Source organism: Aethalodelphis obliquidens, unplaced genomic scaffold (assembly GCF_003676395.1).
Source record: "Aethalodelphis obliquidens isolate GAN/ISIS:26980383/991018 unplaced genomic scaffold, ASM367639v1 scaffold4, whole genome shotgun sequence".
Taxonomy (NCBI): domain Eukaryota; kingdom Metazoa; phylum Chordata; class Mammalia; order Artiodactyla; family Delphinidae; genus Aethalodelphis; species Aethalodelphis obliquidens.
In genome coordinates, this window is record NW_020837948.1 from 19739506 (window position 1) to 19764423 (window position 24918).

A 24918-nucleotide genomic window follows, 5' to 3' on the forward strand; every position below is an offset into this window, starting at 1 on the left:
TTTCCAGAGCTGTAAAAAGTTGGGCAAGGTAGTTATCTTTCTGTGGCTTACTTTTCCCCTCATACATGAAATCTCAGCTCTCTTACTTTGATCTTAGTGGCCTCGGACAATTTAAAAACCGCATTTCAACAAATGTTTAGTGTCTAGCGTAAAACAGTATGCTTGATGACGAGTAGAAATACCAAGTACAAGACACAGGACACAGGTCCCTGCCCTTCTAGAGCAAGAAAGCCGCTGAAACAGACCAGCCGTGAATTCAACTTTCAATCGGTACAACCTCTCCTTTGTAGGCCTGAAACAAGTACACAAGCTGATCAAGTACATCAGATGCTGAGACTGCTGTGTGCAGCTAATTCTTTTTTAAAATTTGTATTTAAAAAAATTTTACATTAATTAACTAATTAATTTTTGGCTGCATTGGGTCTTTGTTACTGCGCGCGGTCACGGAGCTAATTCTTAAACTGCCATCCTAAGGGGGAAAACGCAGAATTCCATTATATTTTCACTTTTAAAGGGGTGAAAACAAGGAAAGTACATTCAAGTTTGCCACCTGAGGTGTTTTCAGAGGACATTCCTTTACTTCTCCCCGAGACGCTTTCCTAACCTCACCTGCTCCCCAGGACGATCCACACTTCCCTTCCGGGTTCTAGGTGAACTAGCCCACAGGGCACAGACCAATGGGTTCATTCCTTGTCCGCTGCGGGGCGGGGTCTCCAGCCTGGGCTTCGGAGACCCGCCCCTCGTACGTGGCGTGCGTGCGTGGCGCCGGGCGGCGGAGGCTGGTTTCTCCAGCTTGTGGCGACCCCTGGCGGCAGCGGGGCTTCCATGTGACGGTCGGACCTGAGCGCCTGCCATGGAGCTGCAGAAAGAGGCGCGAACACCCAGGGACCCCGTCGCGCGGCTACCCGGGGCCTCTAGGTCTCAGAAGCCGGACGAGGAGGAGCGGCGGGAGGGCGGCTCAGCCCCGGCGGCGACTGCCTTGGACGCGGAGGCGGACGGGGCTAGTGCGGACGGCCTGTGGGAACTGCCAGTGGAGCCGGCTGAGCGGAGGCCCGAGTGCAGCCGCTGCAGGTGACCGCCGGGCGGGGGCGGGGGCGGGGACCGAGACCGGCGGCCGCCTTGGAGGGGGATGTGTATCGCGGTGGCTGCCGCGCCCTCTGCCGGGGAGGTGGCAGCTGCGGTTCCAGGCCGGGGGAGCGCTGGTTCTGGCCTCTCCGCGCTTGGGGCGGCAGGGTCCACTGGTTGACCTTGGAATCACTGTGAAATACCTGTCACAGCTCTTTCGTAAGAAGCCATTTCTCCAGGTTCAGGATTATTTAGCCTTACTTCTTCCTGCAAGACACTGAGCAGGTCATGGGATGAGCAGACAGAAGTTCCGCTGTCAAGAAGCTTGAGTGTCTGGTAGGGGAAGTAAGGCGTAATGACAGTAATATTTGTAAAAACACGTTTATGTTTATGTGACATAGTCATCTCACAGTAAAAAAAAAAAGAAAAAATGGATCAGAGGAGACAATCAAGGTGGCTATTCCAGTAGTTGACATTGTATTCAGAATTATGAATTCACTTAGAAATATTTATTGAGCACCTACTGTGTGGCAGGCACTGTTTTAGGTTCCTAGAAACCTAGGCATGGATAAAACATACGTTATCTCTGCGCTCACTGGGTCACTTATAGTCTAATGGGGAGACAATTTATTAAACTAGCAACACCAACAATTAACATTATTTGACCGTTTGAATTATGCTGGTGTACTTTCAGGATTGTGAGGATTGCTTTCCCTGCTTGTTTGAATCTCATGCTATACAGATATACTATTATATTTACCTCCTGGGTGTTCAGGATCATTTCTCCTGGTTACTACCTCTCTGTTGTCCTTCACACTTTTAACAATTAGGTAGTGTCTCTACTTTCTCACCTGGGAATCACTCTGTAATTTGTCCTCAGATCCTAGGTGCTCTGAAATGGCTCTCACTAAAGTCACCATTAACCTTAATGAGGTGAAATCTAATGGATCCTTTTCTGTTCACTTTTTACTGGACCTCTTGGCAGAATTCTGCAGTTGAAATACTCCTTGAAACACTGTCTCTTTGGTTTTGCTTTGATTTATCTGACTTCTGTATCCTAGTCTTCTTTGCCTGTTCTATTAAAACTCTAAATGTTGGGCTACCTCAAGGTCTTGGTTCTAGGTTCTCTTCTAACCCCATACACTTCTCACAGGTGATCTTACCAGTTTTCATGGCTAAGTTATCACCTCTACTCCAGTCTCTCTAGCTCAGACCTTTCTCCTGAGCACCAGATGTACGCATTCATTTAATCATTGAGTACTGAGTGCTTTGCTAATTACTGGTAATACGGTGGAGTCTTTGTCCACATAGAGTGTTCAGTTTGTGATTGGATACAGATGATAAACCAGTAAACAAGCAACTAAATATGTAATTACAGATTGGAAAAAAAAGAACAGCAATGAAAGAAGTGGGATTCTGCCATAGAAAATAGCAGGATGGTGTCAGGAAAGATTTGTGAAGAGGTAGCCTTTATATTGAGACTTGAAAGATAAGAAGGATTCAGCCAAGAGAGAAGTGTTCCAAGAAGGGGAACAGAAGAACTGGCTGGTTGATTGTCTTTAGCATTTGCATACTTGGAGTCTCTTACCAGGGCCATTTTGACCTTTTCCCAGAGCTGAATTCTAAGACCTCAGAGGAAGGATCTTGAGTGTAAGGATCTCTTTATATTTTCTGAATGTACTATGTGCAGTAGATACTCAGTAGACCTTTGACAAGGGTGAATAATCTGTGTCTAAAAGAAACTGTGTGTTGGAACAGACGGGGTGTGTGAATACAATTTATTTAAATAAGTTGTCTAAAGTTGTTAGGAGATAGCACTTAAGAATGCTTCGGGGCTTCCCTGGTGGCGCAGTGGTTGAGAATCTGCCTGCCAATGCAGGGGACACCGGTTCGAGCCCCAGTCCAGGAAGATCCCACATGCTGCGGAGCAACTAAGCCGTGCCCGACAACTACTGAGCCTGCGCTCTAGTGCCCGCGAGCCACAGCTACTGAAGCCCATGCGCCTAGAGCCCGTGCTCCGCAACAAGAGAAGCCACCGCAATGAGAAGCCCGTGCACTGCAACGAAGAGTAGCCCCCGCTCGCGCAACTAGAGAAAGCCTGTGCACAGCAGCGAAGACTCACACAGCCCCCCAAAGAAAAAAAAAATGCTTCGAAGGGCTCTCACTAGGAGGTGGAAAGAAAAGTATTTCAAATACAAATCCAGAGCTAAATTATGCTAGCTTTATTCATGTAGTTTTTAGTCTACTCAGAACTGCTAGTTATAATAGTTTAAAAATTAGTCTTCTATGGCTAGCAAAGATTTATAATTTTTCTTATCTCCTCCTCTCTGCCCCATTAATAGACTTTATTTTTTAGAGCACTTTTATTTTATTTTTAAAAAAATTTGTTTATTTTATTTATTTATTTTTGGCTGCATTGGGTCTTTGTTGCTGTGCCCTACTTTCTCTAGTTGTGGTGTGCAGGCTTCTCATTGTGGTGTCTTCTCTTGTTGCGGAGCATGGGCTCTAGGCGCGCGGGTTTCAGTAGTTGTGGCTCGTGGGCTCTAGAGCGCAGGCTCAGTACTTGTGTCGCACGGGCTTAGTTGCTCCGCGGCATGTGGGATCTTCCCGGACCGGGGCTCGAACCCGTGTCCCCTGCATTGGCAGGCGGATTCTGAACCACTGTGCCACTAGGGAAGCCCTAGAGCACTTTTAGATTGACAGCAAAATTGAGAGGAAGGTACAGAGATTTCCCATATACTCTCTGCCCCTACACATACATAGCTTCCCAGTTATCAACATCCCCTACCAGAGTGGTACATTTGTTACAATTGATGGACTCCATTGACACATTATCACCACTTAAAGTCCATGGTTTACATTAGGGTTCACCCTTGGTGTTGTACATATTTTGAGTTTGGACAAATTTGTAATAACATATATCTACTATTATAGTATTGATAGCATACAGACTGTTTTCACCGCCCTAAAAGTCCTCTTGGCTCTGCCTTTTCCTCCCTCTCTACCCTCTAACCTGATCTACTGTTTAAAAAGTAAAAATGACTTGCTGGATTTTAGCTTGTTTTCAGTTTCATTTAGTTAATCCTTCAGCATTATAATTCATTCTGACATTTCTGCACTTTGTTTTTTCTAGTGAAATTTTCTACCTTTTAAAGACTTTCCCTTGGCATGCTGTGCATTTTGTTTGTTTTAATTGGTTAGAGTGCAGTTCTAGAATTATGGAGAATATTTAGGTGTTATCAGTATAATATTTATAGCTCTTTATATTTTATTTTATTAGGCGGTTAAGGTTTTAATTAGTTCCCTGAGTGAACTTGTTTACACTTATGCTTATAATAGTTTTTAAAATTAAAATGCATTCTTAGATTTGAGTGATCAGTAAGTCACAATTATTTGGCCATTTATTTAAAACACTATTCATTTCTCTAAACACATTACTATAATTGTCACAGCCTAAGGAGTTCTAGAGATTGGTTTTGTTCAGGAAGTGCAAACTCAGTTTAACTTCTCAGCAGAATCTTGCTCGTTAGAAATACAACATATCTTAAACATTAATGAAATATTCTTTAAAAGATCCCAAACTAATTTGTTATTGCAAGATACAGATTTTATAAAAAGTGTGTCCCTGTTAGAAGGAACAGCATGTACAGGAGTACATTGTATAGAGTACAGTGTATTTGGAGAGCTTGGCAGAAAGGAAGGAGAGACGAGGCTGCAGAGATTAATGGTGGTTGCACTGGGAAGGGCCAAATAAACTGTTAGGGAGTTTGAGCCTAAAGCACTAGAACCCAACAAAACAGCCACTGAAGTATTTTTATATTTGAATGGAGGTTACAACTTGACTTCTATAGGTGGCTTTTATCACAATTTGTACTCTTTTATATATTAAGAAAAATGCAAACTGAATGGTGATACAATGGTAAAAGGCTTGACTGGGAAGAGTTAGGGCCTTATTCCAGTAAAATGCCAGACATCTTAATTATTTTTTTATATCTTCTGTTTATATTCCTGCCTGAGGACAAGAGTTAGAAACCACTTGAAATTCATTGATCATAAGAATAATGGAATAATGTCTAAATACAGAGTATTTTTTAATTTGTCTGAGGGAGGAAGACAGCAGGGAGAACATGTACACAAACTGACACAGATAGGCCCTGAGACAGAAAATTTTCTCTCTCCAGTGCTTTCTTCTTACAAAAGTACAAAGTTGTAAGGATTATAATAAGCCACATCAATATATTTAGCACCCGTTTATTAAGCACTGGTCATCTGCAGGTTATTCACCAAGCCTAGGTGCTTTATGTATAATATTTTATTTATTTCTCATAACAGCATTCTAGAATTGATGATATCATTAGCTTTTTTTTTTTTTTTTTTGCCATACGCGGGCCTCTCACTGCTGTGGCCTCTCCCGTTGCGGAGCGCAGGCTCCGAACGCGCAGGCTCAGCGGCCATGGCTCACAGGCCCAGCCGCTCCGCAGCATGTGGAATCTTCCCGGACCGGGGCACGAACCCGTGTCCCCTGCATCGGCAGGCAGACTCTCAACCACTGCGCCACCAGGGAAGCCCTCATTAGCTTTTAAATGATAAGAAGATAGAGGTAACAATCAAGTAGCAGAGTTGGGTCTCCAGCTCCAGTCCACTTGGCTTCTAAGCTCTTGCAAATGCTTGGCTTTGCTCTACGCTCCACGCTTGCTGAAGAAGCCTTATGATTTTGTTTGCCGAGTGGATGTAGTCACTAGTTGAAGTGCAGCCACTAAGGCTGCAGGAGTAGCTCTGATTTTCATACTTTTTAAGCTGAAGTATGTTTACTTCAAGCTTAGTAACAGGATTCCTGAGCTTTGGTATTCTTTAGCTCCTTTTTTTAAAAATAAAAATTAAGATATATTTGTTGTATAATTTGTATAAGTTTAAGGTGTACATCCTGTTGATTTGATACATTTATGTATTGCAGTATGGTTATCATTGGTAGTGGTTAGCTGTTGTCACCTAATTATTTCTTTTTTTGTGCTGAGAAGACTTAAGATGTAGCCTCTTAGCAACTTTGAAGTATATTAGACAGTATTGTTGACTATATCACAATGCTGTGCATTAGATCTCCAGCATTTGTTCCCCTTCTAGTTCCAACTTTGTACCCTTTAACAACGTCTAGCTTCTTTATTCCATGTCTTAACCTTTTCTGTATTCTTTAGGCTTGGTTATTCTGGAGAAGAAGGTGCTGGGGATAAAATAATGAGAAAGCAAAGCAGGGAAGGTTGCAGGTGTTTAAGAAGAATACAGGAGCCACAAACTGGCAGCCCCACAGATGTTTTGTTTAAAACTATATTTTTACCAGTTTTAAATTACCAATTGCTAATAGTTAAAAATGAAGGTGTTTTATATCAAAATCCAGAATTCTGTTTTCTGTGAGAATGGGAAGATCTAGCAGCTTGGGGGCCAACTGCCTGAGCAAAATAGTTGGCTGAGCGGAGTATTGGTTGTGCCTTTAGATTGGGTGTGATCTGTCCAGGTCATCATTGCTCCCAGTCATTCCTGCTTAATTCAACTATGATTAACTGCCTGCCTCTCATAGGCATTTGCTTTTTGATCTGGGTCTCATGTACGTCATTGTGGGCTGGTCAGCCTGAGCAGGAGGGTAAATCAGTCTGCAGGTTTTGTAGGTAGAAGTGAAAAATGGTAACTCCCAAAGCAATTAGTTTACAATAATTAAGATTGTTGAACTGGTATCAACACTTAGAATTAGAAAACCAACTGTTTTGGTAAATTTAAAATAAACTAGATTATTGATGGTAATTTTTAGGGTAAAAATTTTGATAGCGTGCAAATTTAATTCTTTGTGCATTAACTAAGTTAATTTGTTCTTTCTTGTTAATACAGAAAATATGTTTATTCTTTGAACTAGTTCGTTCCTAAGATATGTGGGAAGCTAACTGATTTACAAATTACTGTGCAAGCTAATAATATGTTCAAAGTTGAGCAAAGATGATATATCTCAAGAGGGAATTTTTTTCTTAATTAAGTCTCCAAAGAGGAGTGACCAATTTTAAGAAACCACTTTAGAGCTTTCCAAATGTTTGATTTATTTTCCCCAAGAAAAATAAGAACATTATTATTACCCTCTGATAGATAGAAGTTTTCTTCAAAGAATATCAAAAGACATTAATTTTTTAAGTATGTTTACATTTGCCCCAAATTAATAATTCATAACTCTGTTAATGCTTATGTAGTGAGAGAATATATTCCTTAATAGTCTAGTCTAAAATTTGTCTTTTTCATTTATTTTTAAAATGTGTAATATATTTTATTTTTTTCTTCCAGTTTTATTGAGATATAATTGACATACAGCACTGTATAAGATGTACAATATAATGATTTGACTTACATGCACCATGAAATGATTAAGTTTATTGAACATCTATCATCTTATGTAGATAAAAAATAAAAGAAAAAGAAAAAAAAATTTTCCTTGTGATGAGAACTCCTAGGATTTACTTTATTTATTTATTTATTTATTTAGGCCACTCTGTGTGGCTTGTGGGATCTCAGTTCCCTGACTGGGAATTGAACCTGGGCCACGGCAGTGGAAGTGCTGGATCCTAACCACTAGACTACCAGGGAAGTCCCAAGATTTACTTGATTAACAACTTTCATTTATAATGTACAACAGTGTTAATTATATTATGTTGTACATTATATCCCTGATACTTATTTATTTTACAACTAGAAGTTTGTACCTTTTGACCACCTTCATCCAATTCTCCCGCTCTCACCACTCCTCACCTTTTTCTTTAAGTTTGTTTCTTGAAGTATAATTGACCTTCAGCACTATGTTAGTTCTTGGTGTACAACATAATGATTCGATACTTCTATACATTAGAAAATGATCACCACGATAAGTCTAGTTACCATTGTCACTATACAAAGATATTACATAATTATCGACTGTATTCCTCACACTGTACATTTCATACAGGTAACATTTATTTTGTAACTGGAAGTGTGTACATCTTGTATTTCCCTCACCTTTTTCACTTATCCTCTCACCCACCTCCCCTCTGGCAACAACCTGTTTGTTCTCTGTATCTAAATAAATTTGGCATTATTTTAAAAGACTTACAAAGTGCTTTCTTACATGTATGTTTTTATTTACTATATAAGACAACTTTGTGATTTAAATAGTTATTCTCTTTTATATATTCTTAAGGTCAGGGGAGTAGCAGAGGCAGAGCTGCTTTAACTTTCATATTTTCATTACTGCATCACGTAATAATGAATTATACTAAAATGAACAGTATGACTTTCTTTGTTTTCCTATTGCATATAATATATACTTCCAGTGAGGTGTTCCTTTGCCTTCTTCTAATCCATAGATTCTTTTCCTTTTCCTTTGTCCATGGCTAGTTTTAATTATTTTGGGATGGGCAATTTTAATTATTGCCTTTTTTATGGTCCACCTTTTACCTCCTGAATCCTTTACCTGCCTATAGTCAGCTCTCATTTCTCTTGGTGGCTCTTCACATTTCAGTTAGAAAGGCAAATTTGAAGGTATTATTGATTGATAGGATTTTTTTTTTTTTTTTCTCTGCTGAGTTTTTAGTTTGCTTGTTTCTTGTTTTTTGTCTACTGGAAGCCTAGTGGAAAAGTTGTGGGGAAAAAGGGAGCAGTGAAGTGAAGTAAGTAGAAGTGTTCCAGGATTAATCAAGGAAAAAAACAGAAAGGTATGGAATGATTCTACTGACCTTGCAAAGAGTTAGAGAGATTGACCTGATAGAAATGTGTCTGATCTCACAGGTGTGACCCCTAGGAATAAATAAAAATAAGAATTAAAAAAAGAAAAGAAAACTGAACAGACATACCAGTGACTGCACACTACAAGAGGAGGGAGTCTGCAGGTTAAGTCCAGGCAAGTTTCCAAAGAACAGCATCCAGAAGAATTAAATAGAATCCAGAGTTTCTACACTACATTGTCTAAAACGTCTAGTTTTTAACCAAAGCTTACTAGACATGCAAAGAAACAGGAAAGTGTGACTCACATACAGGGAAAACAACAGCAAATAGAAACTGTCTTTGAGTGGATCCAGATTTTGGATATAGTAGAAAAATACTTCAAAGCAACGCTTATAATAGGTTCAAAGAATTAAAGGAAAAAAAATGTAATGACCGTGACTCAACAGAGACTCAATAGAGAGTTCAAAATTATTTTTAAAAGTCTATGCAAAATGTCATTGTAGGTTCATCATTTGTAACAAATGTACCACTCTGATGGGAGATATTGATAATGGAGAGGCTATGCATGTCTTTGGGCAGGGGGTATATAGAAAATCTCTGTAGCTTCCCGTCAATTTTGCTGTGAATCTAAAACAGCTGTAAAAAAAAAATCTTAAAAAAAAGAGATGTGTATGATCTACTTGTTTATGTAAATCTATTATTTGGCAGGTCAATTAAAAAAATCAGGTTAGTATGTATATAACATATTTATCACTTGAACCATTTATAAGCGTACAATTCAGTGACATTAAATACATTCATAATGTTGTGTAACTATCACTACTATCTATACCCAGAAAATTTTCATCATCCCCAGTATAAACTCTGTACCCATTAAATAATATCTTCTCATCCCCTCCTCCCCCCAGCCCCTGGTAATCTCTATTTTCCTTTCTGTTTCTATGAATTTACCTATTCTAGATACTTTGTATAATCACACAATATTTGTTCTCTGTCTGACATTTCACTAAGAATAATGCTTTCAAGGTCCATCCATGTTATAGCATATATCAAAATTTCATTTTTATGGCTGAATTGTATGTATATGCCATCTTAATTTATCTGTTATCCATTCTTTTGTTGATGGACACTTGGTTTGTTTCCACTTTTTGGGTATTGTGAATAGTGTTGCCATGAACGTTGGTATACAAATATTTATTCTAGTTCCTGCTTTTAATTCTTTTGGATATATACCTAGGAGTGGAATTGCTGGGTCATATGGTAGTTCTGTGTTTAACTTTTTGAGGAATTGCCAAACTGTTTTCCATAGCAGCTGCAACCATTTTACATTCCCCTCAGCAATGCACAGGAGTTCCAATTTCCACAAAATTGAAGGTACACAGTTATCTGAGTAGTTAACAAAGCATATATATCACCCTTAATGTACTTGAAATTGAATCTTTAATACAAACCCTCAAAGAAAGAAATCACTGAAAAAATGCAGCAATTATCATAAGTAAGGATCTTGCTGTGCTATGCGGCTACTTCCCACTAGCTATGTATTTTACGTTTGGTAGTGTATATATGTCCATGCCACTCTCTCACTTTGTCACAGCTTACCCTTCCCCCTCCCCATATCCTCAAGTCCATGCTCTAGTAGGTCTGTGACTTTATTCCCGTCTTACCCCTTTTTTTTCCCTTAGATTCCATTTATATGTGTTAGCATACGGTATTTGTTTTTCTCTTTCTGACTTACTTCACTCTGTATGACAGACTCTAGGTCCATCCACCTCACTTGTAGCGCTCATACATGGCCTTCCTCCTTACTTACGGTCATTCTGTTCAGGTGCCCATCATGACAGCATCAGTGTAGCTGTTTACTGAGGTCGGTTGATGCAAACTGGCTGAGTCATTCTGCCTACTTGGTTGAATAGTGCCTCTTCTGTGACAGATACTCTCTGGCATTTACAGGAGATAAAAAGATTTTCAAATATTTTTCTATATATCCATCCACATTGCCTCGACCACAGAACCCTTTCTGCTATCTTAATATTTCTTTCATGCCCCTGATAAATCTAGCATGGCAGCTAAAATTGAACCTACTAATTGAGTTTTTGGTATTGTCATCTCCACTTGGATATACACAGCTCAGACTGATGAGTTAAATATGATGAGCGCTGCCAGTAATACATCTCTCTGATCCTCAGGGTAAGTGCACTAACTTTTTCCTTCCATCTCTGACTACAATAATGTTTTTACTATAATAACCTGGGTGACAGCTCCATTTTTCCTTCTCAAGATTGCTTTGGCTATTCGGGGTCTTTTGTGTTTCCATACAAATTGTGAAATTTTTTGTTTTAGTTCTGTGAAAAATGCCAGTGGTAGTTTGATAGGGATTACATTGAATCTGTAGATTGCTTTGGGTAGTAGAGTCATTTTCACAATGTTGATTCTTCCAATCCAAGAACATGGTATATCTCTCCATCTATTTGTATCATCTTTAATTTCTTTCATCAATGTCTTATAATTTTCTTCATACAGGTCTTTTGTCTCCTTAGGTAGGTTTATTCCTAGATATTTTATTCTTTTTGTTGCGATGGTAAATGGGAGTGTTTTCTTAATTTCGCTTTCAGATTTTTCATCATTAGTGTATAAGAATGCCAGAGATTTCTGTGCATTAATTTTGTATCCTGCTACTTTACCAAATTCATTGATTAGCTCTAGTAGTTTTCTGGTAGCATCTTTAGGATTCTCTATGTATAGAATCATATCATCTGCAAACAGTGACAGCTTTACTTCTTCTTTTCTGATTTGTATTCCTTTTATTTCCTTTTCTTCTCTGATTGCTGTGGCTAAACTTCCAAAACTATGTTGAATAAGAGTGGTGAGAGTGGGCAGCCTTGTCTTGTTCCTGATATTAGTGGAAATGCTTTCAGTTTTTCACCATTTAGGACGATGTTGGATGTGGGTTTGTCATATATGGCCTTTATTATGTTGAGGAAAGTTCCCTCTATGCCCACTTTCTGCAGGTTTTTTTTAATCATAAATGGGTGTTGAACTTTGTCAAAAGCTTTCTCTGCATCTATTGAGATGATCATATAGTTTTTCTCCTTCAATTTGTTAATATGGTGTATCACGTTGATTGATTTGCATATATTGAAGAATCCTTGCATTCCTGGAATAAACCCTGCTTGATCATGGTGTATGATCCTTTTAATGTGCTGTTGGATTCTGTTTGCTAGTATTTTGTTGAGGATTTTTGCATCTATGTTCATCAGTGATATTGGCCTGTAGTTTTCTTTCTTTGTGACATCTTTGTCTGGTTCTGGTATCAGTGTAATGGTGGGCTCGTAGAAGGAGTTTGGGAGTGTTCCTCCCTCTGCTATATTTTGGAAGAGTTTGAGAAGGATAGGTGTTAGCTCTGCTCTAAATGTTTGATAGAATTCGCCTGTGAAGCCATCTGGCCCTGGGATTTTGTTTGTTGGAAGATTTTTCATCACAGTCTCAATTTCAGTGCTTGTGATTGGTCTGTTCATATTTTCTATTTCTTCCTGGTTCAGTCTCGGCAGGTTGTGCCTTTCTAAGAATTTGTCGATTTCTTCCAGGTTGTCCATTTTATTGGCATAGAGTTGCTTGTAGTAATCTCTCACGATACTTTGTATTTCTGCAGTATTAGTTGTTACTTCTCCTTTTTCATTTCTAATTCTATTGATTTGAGTCTTCTCCCTTTTTTTCTTGATGAGTCTGTCTAATGGTTTATCAATTTTGTTTATCTTCTCAAAGAAGCAGCTTTTAGTTTTATTGATCTTTGCTGCCCTTTCCTTCCTTTCTTTTTCGTTTATTTCTGATCTGATCTTTATGATTTCTTTCCTTATGCTAACTTTGGGGTGTTTTTGTTCTTCTTTCTCTAATTGCTTTAGGTGCAAGGTTAGGTTGTTTATTTGAGATGTTTACTGTTTCTTAAGGTAGGATTGTATTGCTATAAACTTCCCTCTTAGAACTGCTTTTGCTGCATCTCATAGGTTTTGGGTCATGGTGTCTCCATTGCCATTTGTTTCTAGGTATTTTTTGATTTCCTTTTTGATTTCTTCAGTGATCACTTCGTTATTAAGTAGTGTATTGTTTAGCCTCCATGTGTTTGTATTTTTTACAGATCTTTTCCTGTAATTGATATCTAGTCTCATAGCGTTGTGGTCTGAAAAGATACTTGATACGATTTCAATTTTCTTAAATTTACCAAGACTAGATTTGTGACCCAAGATATGATCTATCCTGGAGAATGTTCCATGAGCACTTGAGAAAAATGTGTATTCTTTTGTTTTTGGATAGAATGTTCTATAAATATCAATTAAGTCCATCTTGTTTAATGTATCATTTAAAGCTTGTGTTTCCTTATTTTCATTTTGGATGATCTGTCCATCGGTGAAAGTGGGGTGTTAAAGTCCCCTACTATGATTGTGTTACTGTTGATTTCCCCTTTTATGGCTGTTAGTATTTGCCTTATGTATTGAGGTGCTCCTATGTTGGGTGCATAAATATTTACAATTGTTATATCTTCTTCTTGGATCGATTCCTTGATCATTATGTAGTGTCCTTCTTTGTCTTTTGTAATAGTCTTTATTTTAAAGTCTGTTTTGTCTGATATGAGAATTGCTACTCCAGCTTTCTTCTGATTTCCATTTGTGTGGAATATCTTTTGCCATCCCCTCACTTTCAGTCTGTATGTGTCTCTAGGTCTGAAGTGGGTCTCTTGTAGACAGCATATATATGGGTCTTGTTTTTGTATCCATTAAGCCAGTCTGTGTCTTTTGGTGGGAGCATTTAATCCATTTACACTTAAGGTAATTATCGATATGTATGTTCCTATTCCCATTTTCTTAATTGTGTTGGGTTTGTTATTGTAGGTCTTTTCCTCCTCTTGTGTTTCTTACCTACGGAAGTTCCTTTAGAATTTGTTGTAAAGCTGGTTTGGTGGTGCTGAACTCTCTCAGCTTTTGCTTGTCTGTAAAGGTTTTAATTTCTCCATCAAGTCTGAATGAGATCCTTGCTGTGTAGAGTAATCTTGGTTGTAGGTTTTTCTCCTTCATCACTTTAAACATGTCCTGCCACTGGGGACAGATACCAAAAACAACAGGAACTACGAACCTGCAGCCTGCGAAAAGGAGACCCCAAACACAGTAAGATAAGCAAAATGAAATGCCTCCCTTCTGGCTTGCAGAGTTTCTGCTGAAAGATCAGCTGTTAACCTTATGGGGATTCCCTTGTGTGTTATTTGTTGTCTTTCCCTCGCTGCTTTTAATATGTTTTCTTTGTATTTAAGTTTTGATAGTTTGATTAATATGTGTCTTGGCATGTTTCTCCTTGGATTTATCCTGTATGGGACTCTCTGTGCTTCCTGGACTTGATTAACTATTTCCTTTCCCATATTAGGGAAGTTTTCAACTATAATCTCTTCAAATATTTTCTCAGTCCCTTTCTTTTTCTCTTCTTCTTCTGGAACCCTTATAATTCGAATGTTGGTGTGTTTAATGCTGTCCCAGAGGTCTCTGAGACTGTCCTCAGTTCTTTTCATTTTTTTGTCTTTATTCTGCTCTGTGATAGTTATTTCCACTATTTTATCTTCCAGGTCACTTATCAGTTCTTCTGCCTCAGTTATTCTGCTATTGATCCCTTCTAGAGTATTTTTAATTTCATTTATTGTGTTGTTCATCATTGCTTGTTTCCTCTTTAGTTCTTCTATGTCCTTGTTAAATGTTTCTTGCATTTTCTCTATTCTATTTCCAAGATTTTGGATCATCTTTACTATCATTATTCTGAATTTTTTTTCAGGTAGACTGCCTATTTCCTCTTCATTTGTTAGGTCTGGTGGGTTTTTACCTTGCTCCTTCATCTGCTGTGTGTTTTTCTGTCTTTTCATTTTGCTTATCTTACTGTGTTTGGGGTCTCCTTTTCGCAGGCTGCAGGTTCGTAGTTCCCGTTTTCTTTGGTGTCTGTCCCCAGGGGCTAAGGTTGGTTCAGTGGGTTGTGTAGGTTTCCTGGTGGAGGGGACTAGTGCCTGTGTTCTGGTGGATGAGGCTGGATCTTGTCTTTCTGGTGGGCAGGTCCACGTCTGGTGGTGTGTTTTGGGGTGTCTGTGGCCTTTTTATGGTTTTAGGCAGCCTCTCTGCTAACGGGTGGGGTTGTGTTCCTGTCTTGCTAGTTGTTTGGCATAGGGTGTGCAGCACTGTAGCTTGCTCATCGTTGAGTGAAGCTGGTTGTTGGTGTTGAGACGGGGATCTCTGGGAGATTTTCACCGTTTGATATTACGTGGAGCTGGGAGGTCTCTTTTGGACCAGTGTCCTGAAGCTGGCTGTCCCACCTCATTGGCACAACTCTGACGCCTGGCTGGAGCACCAAGAGACTGTCCTCCACACAGCTCAGGATAAAAGGGAGAATAAATAGAAAGAAAGAAAGGAAGGAAGGGAGGGAGGGAGGGAGGGAGGGAGGGAGATAAAAAAATAAAGTAAGATAAAATAAAATAAAGTTATTAAAATAAAAAATAATCATTAAGAAAAAAAATTTTGAAGAGTGAACAACAAAACAAACAAAACAACACAAACAAAACGGATGGACAGAACCCTAGGACAAATGGTGAAAGCAAAGCTATACAGACAAGATCTCACACAGAAGCATAACCATACACACACACACAAAGAGGAAAAGGGGAAAATATAATCTATCTTGCTCCCAAAGTCCTCCTCCTCAATTTGGGATGATTCGTTGTCTATTCATGTATTCCACAGATGCAGGGTACATCAAGTTGATTGTGGAGCTTTAATCCGCTGCTTTTGAGGCTTCTGGGAGAAATTTCCCTTTCTCTTCTTTGTTCTCACAGCTCCCAGGGTTCAGCTTTGAATCTTGCCCCGCCTCTACGTGTAGGTCACCAGAGGGCGTCTGTTCTTCGCTCAGACAGAACGGGGTTAAGGGAGCCACTGATTCAGGGGCTCTGGCTCACTCAGGCCGGGGGGAGGGAGGGGTACGGATGCAGGGCGAGCCTGTGGCAGCAGAGGCCAGCGTGATGTTGCAGCAGCCTGAGGTGCACCGTGTGTTCTCCCGGGGAAGTTGTCCCTGGATCCCGGGACCCTGGCAGTGGCGGGAGGCACAGGCTCCCAGGAGGGGAGATGTGGACAGTGACCTGTGTTTGCACACAGGCTTCTTGGTGGCTGCAGCAGCACCCTTAGCGTCTCATGCCCGTCTCTGGGGTCCGCGCTGATAGCCGCGGCTCGCGCCCATCTCTGGAGCTCCTTTAAGCAGGGCTCTTAATACCCTCTCCTCACGCACCAGGAAACAAAGAGGCAAGAAAAGGTCTCGTCTCTTCGGCAGCTCCAGATTTTCCCCAGACTCCCTCCCGGCTAGCCGTGGCGCACTAACCCCTTCAGGCTGAGTTCACGCCGCCAACCCTAGTCCTCTCCCTGGGATCTAAACTCCAGAGCCGAAGCCTCAGCTCCCAGCCCCCGCCCGTCCTGGCAGGTGAGTAGACAAGTCTCTTGGGCTGGTGAGTGCCGGTCGGCACCGATCCTCTGTGTGGGAATCTCTCAGCTTTGCCCTCTGCACCCCTGTTGCTGTGTTCTCCTCCGTGGCTCTGAAGCTTCCCCCGTCCACCACCCGCAGTCTTTGCCCGCGAAGGGGCTTCTAGTGTGTGGAAACCTTTCTTCCTTCACACCTCCCTCCCACTAGTGCAGGTCCTGTCCCTATTCTTTTGTCTCTGTTTTTTCTTTTTTCTTTTGCCCTACCCAGGTACGTGGGGAGTTTCTTGCGTTTTGGGAAGTCTGGGGTCTTCTGCCAGCATTCAGTGGGTGTTCTGTAGGAGCAGTTCCATGTGTAGGTGTATTTCTGATGTATCTGTGGGGAGGAAGATGATCTCTGCATCCTACTCTTCCACCATCTTCTCCTGAATCTAACTTTGGGTTTTGTTTGTTGTTCTTTTTCTACTTCCTTTAGATGTAAGGCTAGATTGATTTTTTGAGATTTTTCTTATTCCCTGAGGTAGGCTTGTATTGCTATAAACCTTCCTTTTAGAACTGTTTTTGCTGTTTCCCATAGATTTTGAATTGTTGTGTTTTCCATTTTCATATGTCTCCAGATATTTTTTGCTTTTCTCTTTGATTTCTTCAGTGACACATTGGTAGCATATTAAGTTTCTATGTGTTTGTGTTTTCTGCAATTTTTTTTTTATTGTACTTGATTTTTAGTCTCATACCTTTGTGTTTAGAAAAGGTGCTTGATATGGTTTCAGTCATCTTAAATTTGTAGAGACTTGTTTTGTGGCCTAGCATGTGATTTATCCTGGAGAATGTTCCATATGCACTTGAAAAGAATGTGTATTCTCCTGCTTTTGGATGGAATGTTCTTTCTTTGACCTTTCTTTGACTTTGACTTTTTGCTTCTTCTTTGTCTCTTTCAGCCTGTTAGGTTTATTTATCATCAAATATTTTAATTTTAGTGCTAGGCCTTCTGGGACCTAGGGAAGCACTACAGAGTTATGTTAAGACTTTTTATTGACATTAAATGCTTATATGGAATCAACAAAATGTATTGATTAAGGGCATACACTTTGGAATTAGAACTGGGTTCTAGCCCCAGCTCTGTTTTCTCTTGAGAAAGTTATTTAACCTTTCATAGCCTTGGTTTCTTCATCTGTAAATTAGGGCAATAATACTACCTTCGTTTGACAGGTTTTGTAAGAATTAAATGAAGGTAAAGTGTTTAGCATAGTGCCTATAGCATATGCACATTTGCACAAAATTGTGCAGTTGTTAAATTCTTCCTCTTTCCCTTTCCTCCTTGTTCTCATCTCTTATCTTTTTCTCTTTCCTCCTCTTCCTTCCCCTATTTTTCTCCCTCCTCCCTCATTCTTTTTCTCCTCCATGAATTATCATTATTATTATTTACAAAATTGGTTTATTTTGTAGTCATCTTCTTCCCTGTTTGGGTAGTTTTTCTAGATTCAGAGATTAAGGGCAAGTAAATAACTTTGCATGTGTTAATGTTGCAGGTCACCATAATTAAATTGCCTCATGATGGAGATTTTATAATCCTAGGGCTTTTAAAATACACACTTTCCAGCTACAAATAAATATTCCATTGATGAAAAATACTTTTTAAGGGACATCAAAATCGGTGGCTTATTCATACCATTCTTGTGTTCTCTTATGTAGTAAAGTAAGCCTATCTTAAACCTTATATATTTTTGTCTCTTATATCAAAGAAAGTTCTCAATTCTCTTTTGCTCTTTTGAAGAAATGGACCTTTATATAAATTTAGGAGGAATATTTCCTTAATAAATCAGGTATTCCAAATCTGCATTTTAAAATATAGACAGCTTTTAGGCAAGGGAAAGGAGAAGAAAGAATAAAGAAAATGAAGATGTTTTCTAGTAACATGGTCCCTTCATTCTATGCTATTCTTTGTAAAATATCTCTACTGAGATATAGCTGGTCCTTGGAACAATTTAACCTCTGACTCCTTGCTTGTCAGGATGGCCATTCATGCTGTCCCCTTTAGTTGACCAATGGCTAAGGAGCATAGAATTCTGCTGCACATGGATCTGGAGGCTTAATTTGATGAATCATATGGGTAGTCTTTATTCATTCAATCATTATTAATTCATTATCCAGTAAAGGCACAGCTTGGGTCATAGAAAAGCAATTAAGAAATTGTTTCCTCTAGAATTCATAGTGAATTGAATGTGAGGGAAAACATGTCTATGTAATAAATATTTAAGACAAATTATGAAAGTATAAAATAAGAGTTTGTAGAGCAAAGAGTGATTTACTTAACTTGCTATTAAGAAAGATGTTTATTTTTTTATATTTGTTTTATTTTGATATAAGAAGACAAAGTAAATAATAGGATAACTGACTATAGATGATTACTTTATGACAAGATTCTCAGTTGACCTGTCACTTTGTCATTGCAGCTCTAGTAGGGGCTTTATATAGATGCTGTATATAGTCATCTCTCTGGACACAAGGCTTTTGTTTTCCAAGCATCTGGCTCCTCTGAAGGCTTCTTTTTTTTTTTTTTTGTTTTTTTTGCAGTACAAGGGCCTCTCACTGTTGTGGCCTCTCCCGTTGCGGAGCACAGACTCTGGACGCGCAGGCTCAGCGGCCATGGCTTACGGGCCCAGCCACTCCGCGGCACGTGGGATCTTCCCGGACTGGGGCACGAACCCATGTCCCCTGCATCGGCAGGCGGACTCTCAACCCCTGCGCCACCAGGGAAGCCCTGAAGGCTTCTTTAATATAATAACACTTACTAAAATTTTTCCTAGTTATAGATCTTATAGTAGGAACAAGCTTATCTCTAGGCCAGTGATCTCTAAATTATTTTGAATACATACCACAGTTGGTTAAAATATTTAGGATGTAGTTCTAATAGGTATACATATTTATCTATGATAATATACATTTATCATATATTAATGTATGACTTGCCTCTTAAACCATAAAAAAACATAGATAAAAAGGGAAGAGATAATGGTGAAATAAACTATTTAAAAATGTTTTGCTAATTGTGATGGGGTCCTAGTCTTATTATTTAGTATTTTTGAGACATAATATATACTTACAGTAAGGTTTATGATAGTAACTTACTGATAGTAAGATGTGATTTCATAGTTCAAATAATCTTTATAATTTCTACTTTTTAAAGTTATTGTCATCTGATTAGATTTATTAACTCTAATGAAAAATATACTTATTTATTTGTGATTATGTAATTAGAATTTCTTCAGTATAGACTCTTTGTGGGTATATATAGTTTCTTTGCGGGTGCTGTTGTTAACACTTCATGTTATGAAACTCTTCCTTTTCTATTAGGATACTGCATATCCTGACACATTACCATGTGATATACCATCTCACAGAGGGAGTGTTATTCTATGTACTAAATATTAGTTGTTTAATTATAAATAGAAGTGATAATATTGATACTATCTTTTTGCACCCCATTGGGATATTTTACTTAACTCACTTTGGACACCACTCTTCTAAGTGTGCCTAGGTCAATATGTCTCATTTAAAGGTATTTATTATCTTTAGAGAGTTACTTCCTCTCCTATAACAGTGATTTTTTTTCTAAGTCTGTTGTTCCTCTACTCCTGAAGGCATTTATAAAATAAAATAATGTAGTGATAAAAAACAGATTTAAGGGGTTATGAGAATATCATTTCTTTTACACTTGAAGCAATCATACATGGTTGAGATTGCTTCTCTTTATGAGATGAAATTTTATTATAATATTATATTAATAACGAAAAGCTGTTTCTTCTTTCATTGATTATATTGGATATAGTTTCAAAAATGTAAAACCTAGAGTTTATTTTACAGATTATTTAAGTTTCTTTAAAGTGACAGTAGAGGGCACTGTGGCATTTCGTTTTTCAAAGTCTGTTTTAAAATTAGAAAGTTGTTGCCATTTTTATGTGTAATGCAGTGTATCTATTCAACTGATCTATTGAAAAGTGATGAAACTCTTTGTTCTTTGCTTTTTCAGTCTATGGGACTAAAAATTTTTTGTTGAGTGTTGGAAAACTTGAGGTGCGTTATCTTTCTGGGCTCTACATTTGCTTTTGTGTAGTGGGTAAAAGAAATTCTTTTAAAGATAGTGATTCTTGTAAATCTATTCACTGATCTTTTTTTTTTTAAGATTTAATTTTATTTACTTTGGCTATGTTGGGTCTTTGTTGCTGCGTGCGGGCTTTCTCTAGTTGTGGCAAGTGGTGTCTACGCTTTGTTGCATTGTGTGGGTTTATCTTTGCAGTGGCTTCTCTTATTGTGGAGCACGGGCTCTAGACGCGTGGGCTTCAGCAGTTGCAGCACATGGGCTCAGTAGTTGTGGCATGTGGGCTCTAGAGCACAGGCTCAGTAGTTGTGGCGCATGGGCTTAGTTGCTCCGCGGCATGTGGGATCTTCCCCGACCAGGGATCAAACCCGTGTCTCCTGCATTGGCAGGCGGATTCTTATCTACTGCGCCACCAGGGAAGTCCCGTATTCACTAATCTTTAAAGTATGCCTTATTATTACTATGAGAAAAATAGCTTTCAGTGAATATTATGTTAGAAATTAATTAAACTTTTAAATATTAATTAAACTTTTGGAAGATGTTTTTGTAGGTTTTAGCATCTCTAGTCATATGTCAGATATAATTTTATTTCCCTACAGGCTGTCAAAGATAGCATACCCAGAGTGACAGATTACCCCTGTTTTACAGCATTCACTTCAGAAGCCAGTCAGTCCTAGTCTGACAGGAAGCCTACGTATTTATTTCTACAACCTTATTGAGAGAAGAAGAAAAAGCTTATTTCATAAAATTTGTTCAGGGAAATTATTTGAAAATTCCATTTATATGTTAAGAATATAATGAACATTAATTGGTTGTATAGATTTTAAAGAAGATAAACCCCAGTGATAGAGAACAGTATTTACAATACATTTTCAATGTGTTGTAGGTGTTGAAGAGGGAAAAAAATCTCAGCTCTTACTTTGGTCATTCTGTTATAAGTTAGTTGAAAAATTACATTTTTATTACATTTGCCTGTGATTCAGTAGTTATTCACCAGAACTTTCTTGGTATCTTATTACTAGTTCTATGAAGAAGGAAATTGAAAACCTCTGACACAGTCAGGATCACATAGCAAGACAATGATATTGTCAGTGACATATCTTAATAGTTATTCCCTAAACCTATACCCAATTTACCTGTTGATATTTATTCAGATATTAAATTTTCTTCCTTAGATCTATATAAATTGTAAAAGTAGTTTGATTTTTATTTTAAGATGAATGTTCATTATTTATAAATAATGATAAATAATAAGGTTCGATGTGTAGTTATCTGATCTGTTTTTTTCCTATCATCCATAATAGTTCATAGGAAGCAAGGAACTTTTAAAAAATTTTTTTCTGGCACAGTGAAAACATACACATTCAATAAGGGCAGTAATCTTTCTCTCTTTTATTGTCCCAAGTGCTTAATGTCTGGTACATAGTTAAGATGTACAGTAAATGTTTGAATAAAATTTTGTTGGATTTATAAATTATTTAATCCATTATTGACTTGAAATATTTAAGCCTTCAAGGATTAAGTTTGAATGTAGGGAGATTTTTTTTTTCTTTGGAAAAATATTTTATTTTTATTTAAAAATTTTACTTACTTTTTTGTTCAATTTTTTTAAACTAAAAAATACAAAAGCAGTTCATCCATTTCTCCCCCTTCCATCCCCTGCCTCTGGCAGCCACCAATCTTTTCTCTGTATCTATGAGCTTAGGTTTTTTTGTTTTGTTATGTTTTTTTTAAAGATTCCATATATAAAGAGAGATCATATGGTATTAATCTTTCTCTGTCTGACTTATTTCACTTAGCATAATGCCCTGGAGGTCCATCCATGTTGTCACAAATGGCAAGATTTCATTCTTTTTTTATGGCTGAATAATATTCCATTGTATATATATCACAATTTCTTTATCCATTCACCTACTGATGGACACTTTGTTTCCATATCTTGGCTATTGTAAATAATTCTGCACTCAACATGGTAATGCAGATATCTTTTTGATTTAGTGTTTTCATTTTCTTTAGATAAATATCCAGAAGGGGAATTGCTGGATCATATAGCGGTTCTATTTTTATTTTTTTAAGGAATCTCCATACTGTTTTCCATAGTGGCTGCACCAATTCATATTTGAACCAACAGTGTAGGAGGGTTCCCTTATCTCCACACCTTCTCCAGCATTTATTGCTATTCTCCTTGACAGTAGCCATTCTAACAGATGTGAGGTGATATCTCATTGTGGTTTTGGTTTGCATTTCCCTGATGATTAATGATGTAGAGCATCTTTACATGTACCCGTTGGCCATCTGTATATCTTCTTTAGAAAAATGTCTGTTCAGATTTTATGCCCAGTTTTCAATTGGATTGTTTTTTTTTTTTACTCTTGAGTTGTATGAGTTCTTTATATCCCCTTATGAGATATATGATTTTCAAATATTTTCTCCCAGTGTGTCGGTTGTCGTTTCATTTTGTTGATAGTTTCTGTTTCTGTGCAGAAGCTTTTTAGTTTGATGTAGTCCCACTTGTTTATTTCTGCTTTTGCTTTTGCTTTTGGTGTCAGATTAAAAAAATCATTACCAAGACCTAAGTCAAGGAGCTTACTGCCTATATTTTCTTCTAGGAGTTTTATGGTTTCCAGCCTTACACTCAAGTCTTTAAACCATTTTGAATTGATTTTTGTGTATGGTATAAGATAGTAGTCCATTTTCATTCATCTGTATGTCCAACCTTCCTAACACCATTTAGAAGAGACTGTCCTTTCCCCATTGTATATTCTTGGCTCCTTTGTTGTTAATTAATTGACCATACATGCATGGGTATATTTCTAGGCTCTGTGTTCTGTCCTGTTGATCTATGTCTGTTTTTATGTCAGTATAATACTGTTTAAATACTAGGGCTTTGTTAGTATAGTTTGAAATCAAGGCGCACGATGCCTCTAGCTTTATTTGTCTTTCTCAAGATTGCTTTGGCTGTTTGGTTTAATGGTTCCATACAAATTTAAGGAATTTTGGTCCTATTCCTGTGAAAAATGTCATTGGAATTTTGATAGGGTTTGCATTGAATCTGTAGATTGCTTTGGGTAGTATGGACATTTAAAAAATGTTAATTCTTCCAATCCACGAGTACAGAATATCTTTCCATTTATTTGTGTGTTCTGCATTTCCTTTCATTAATGTCTTGTAGTTTTCAACATACAGATCTTTCACCTCCTTTGTTAAGTTTATTCCTAGGTATTTTATTCTTTTGGAAAAAGATTTTAAATTGAGGAGAGCAATTTCTCTGCACTTATTCACTAGTTTGGTAAGAGATGGTTTAACATTTGGATAGCTAGTCACCAGCATAGTACATGCAGACAATTGTGGAGTAGGAAAGTATGAGAAAAATTGCTGTTAATAACAAATAAGCAAAATTCTTAATTAATTAATAAGGGGGTTAATAAAGGGGACATGCTTTAAAATAAATGGGTAGTGATATTTTATGAGCATGTTAAAGCATAAACCAAAACAATTAGGTTTAGCTTAAATCACAGTTAACAATGTTTGTACATAAAGTGCTTAGCTGTTTTTTTTTTAAGTAAATATTTTCTTCAGTAAATACTTTTTCTCCCTATATGCTATTGCTTACCAGAAAGATCACAAATGATAACAAAGGAAGATCTGAGGGAATTCCCTAGTGGTCCAGTGGTTAGGACTTGGAGCTTTCACTGCCAGGGCCCAGGTTTGATCCCTGGTTGGGGGACTAAGGTCCTGCAAGCTGGACGTTTTGGCCAAAAGGAAACGAAACAACAAAAATGTCAAAGGAAGATCTGGGACTCTGAATTTCATTTATAATACAAACTAATTGCTTTAGTACTAGAGAGGAAGTGAAGGAGAGATCAGTATTTGATATGTAAGAAAATGAAAGGATAGGATAAGAAATTGTGTAGGAGGAGAAAGGAATTTCAAGGTCAAGGTAAGAGGGAATGCAAAGGTATTCCCTCATGTATTCAACAGTATTTATTGATAGCTTACTATGCTAGGTGCTGGGATATAAAAGTGAAGAAAGTAGGTCAAGTCCTTGGCTCTTAGGTAGCTTACATTGTAGAGAAGGAAACCCACCTTAACATAACATGATGTCAAATAGTGGTAAAATGCCTCTTTCTTACTAATTAGGTTGAACGTTCTTTTTTCATTGCATTTTTATATTTTTTAAAAAACCAGCTTTATTAAGATACGATTCACAGACCATGACATTTATCCTACTAAAGTGTATAATTTAGAGGTTTTCTGTAATATTAGCAAAGTTGTGCAAACACCACCAGTATTACAATGATTTTAGTAGATTATCTTTGAGTATCTCTTTACAACATCTTTCTTTTAAGCTGCCTTCTTCTTTTGGTATTGCATCCTGTCCAGTAGGCTCCACTAATTATCAGTTGATCATTTTATCATTTCGATACAGTGCCCTGGAGAATAAATTGCTCAGCAGTCTGATCCAGTTAAATTTGGAGAGGAGTAGTTTTTGAGGCCACTCTGAGTTTTTTTCTGACTGCATGTGTGTTCTTCTTAGCCGTC

At 38.0% G+C, this 24918-nt stretch overlaps 1 protein-coding gene across 2 annotated transcripts in view; it reads left to right on the forward strand.

Moving 5' to 3' along the window:
• The first annotated feature begins 400 nt into the window (after positions 1 to 400).
• The window catches only part of DTWD2 (DTW motif tRNA-uridine aminocarboxypropyltransferase 2), a 91395-nt gene continuing 66877 nt past the window's right edge, over positions 401 to 24918 (forward strand). For both annotated transcript variants that reach the window (XR_003431265.1, XM_027099612.1), the window contains exon 1: positions 401 to 1071. Coding sequence is in view for 1 of the 2 variants with exons in the window: in XM_027099612.1 (XP_026955413.1) it covers positions 854 to 1071 (218 nt within the window). In the remaining variant the exon portion in view is untranslated. The remainder of the gene's footprint in view (positions 1072 to 24918) is intronic.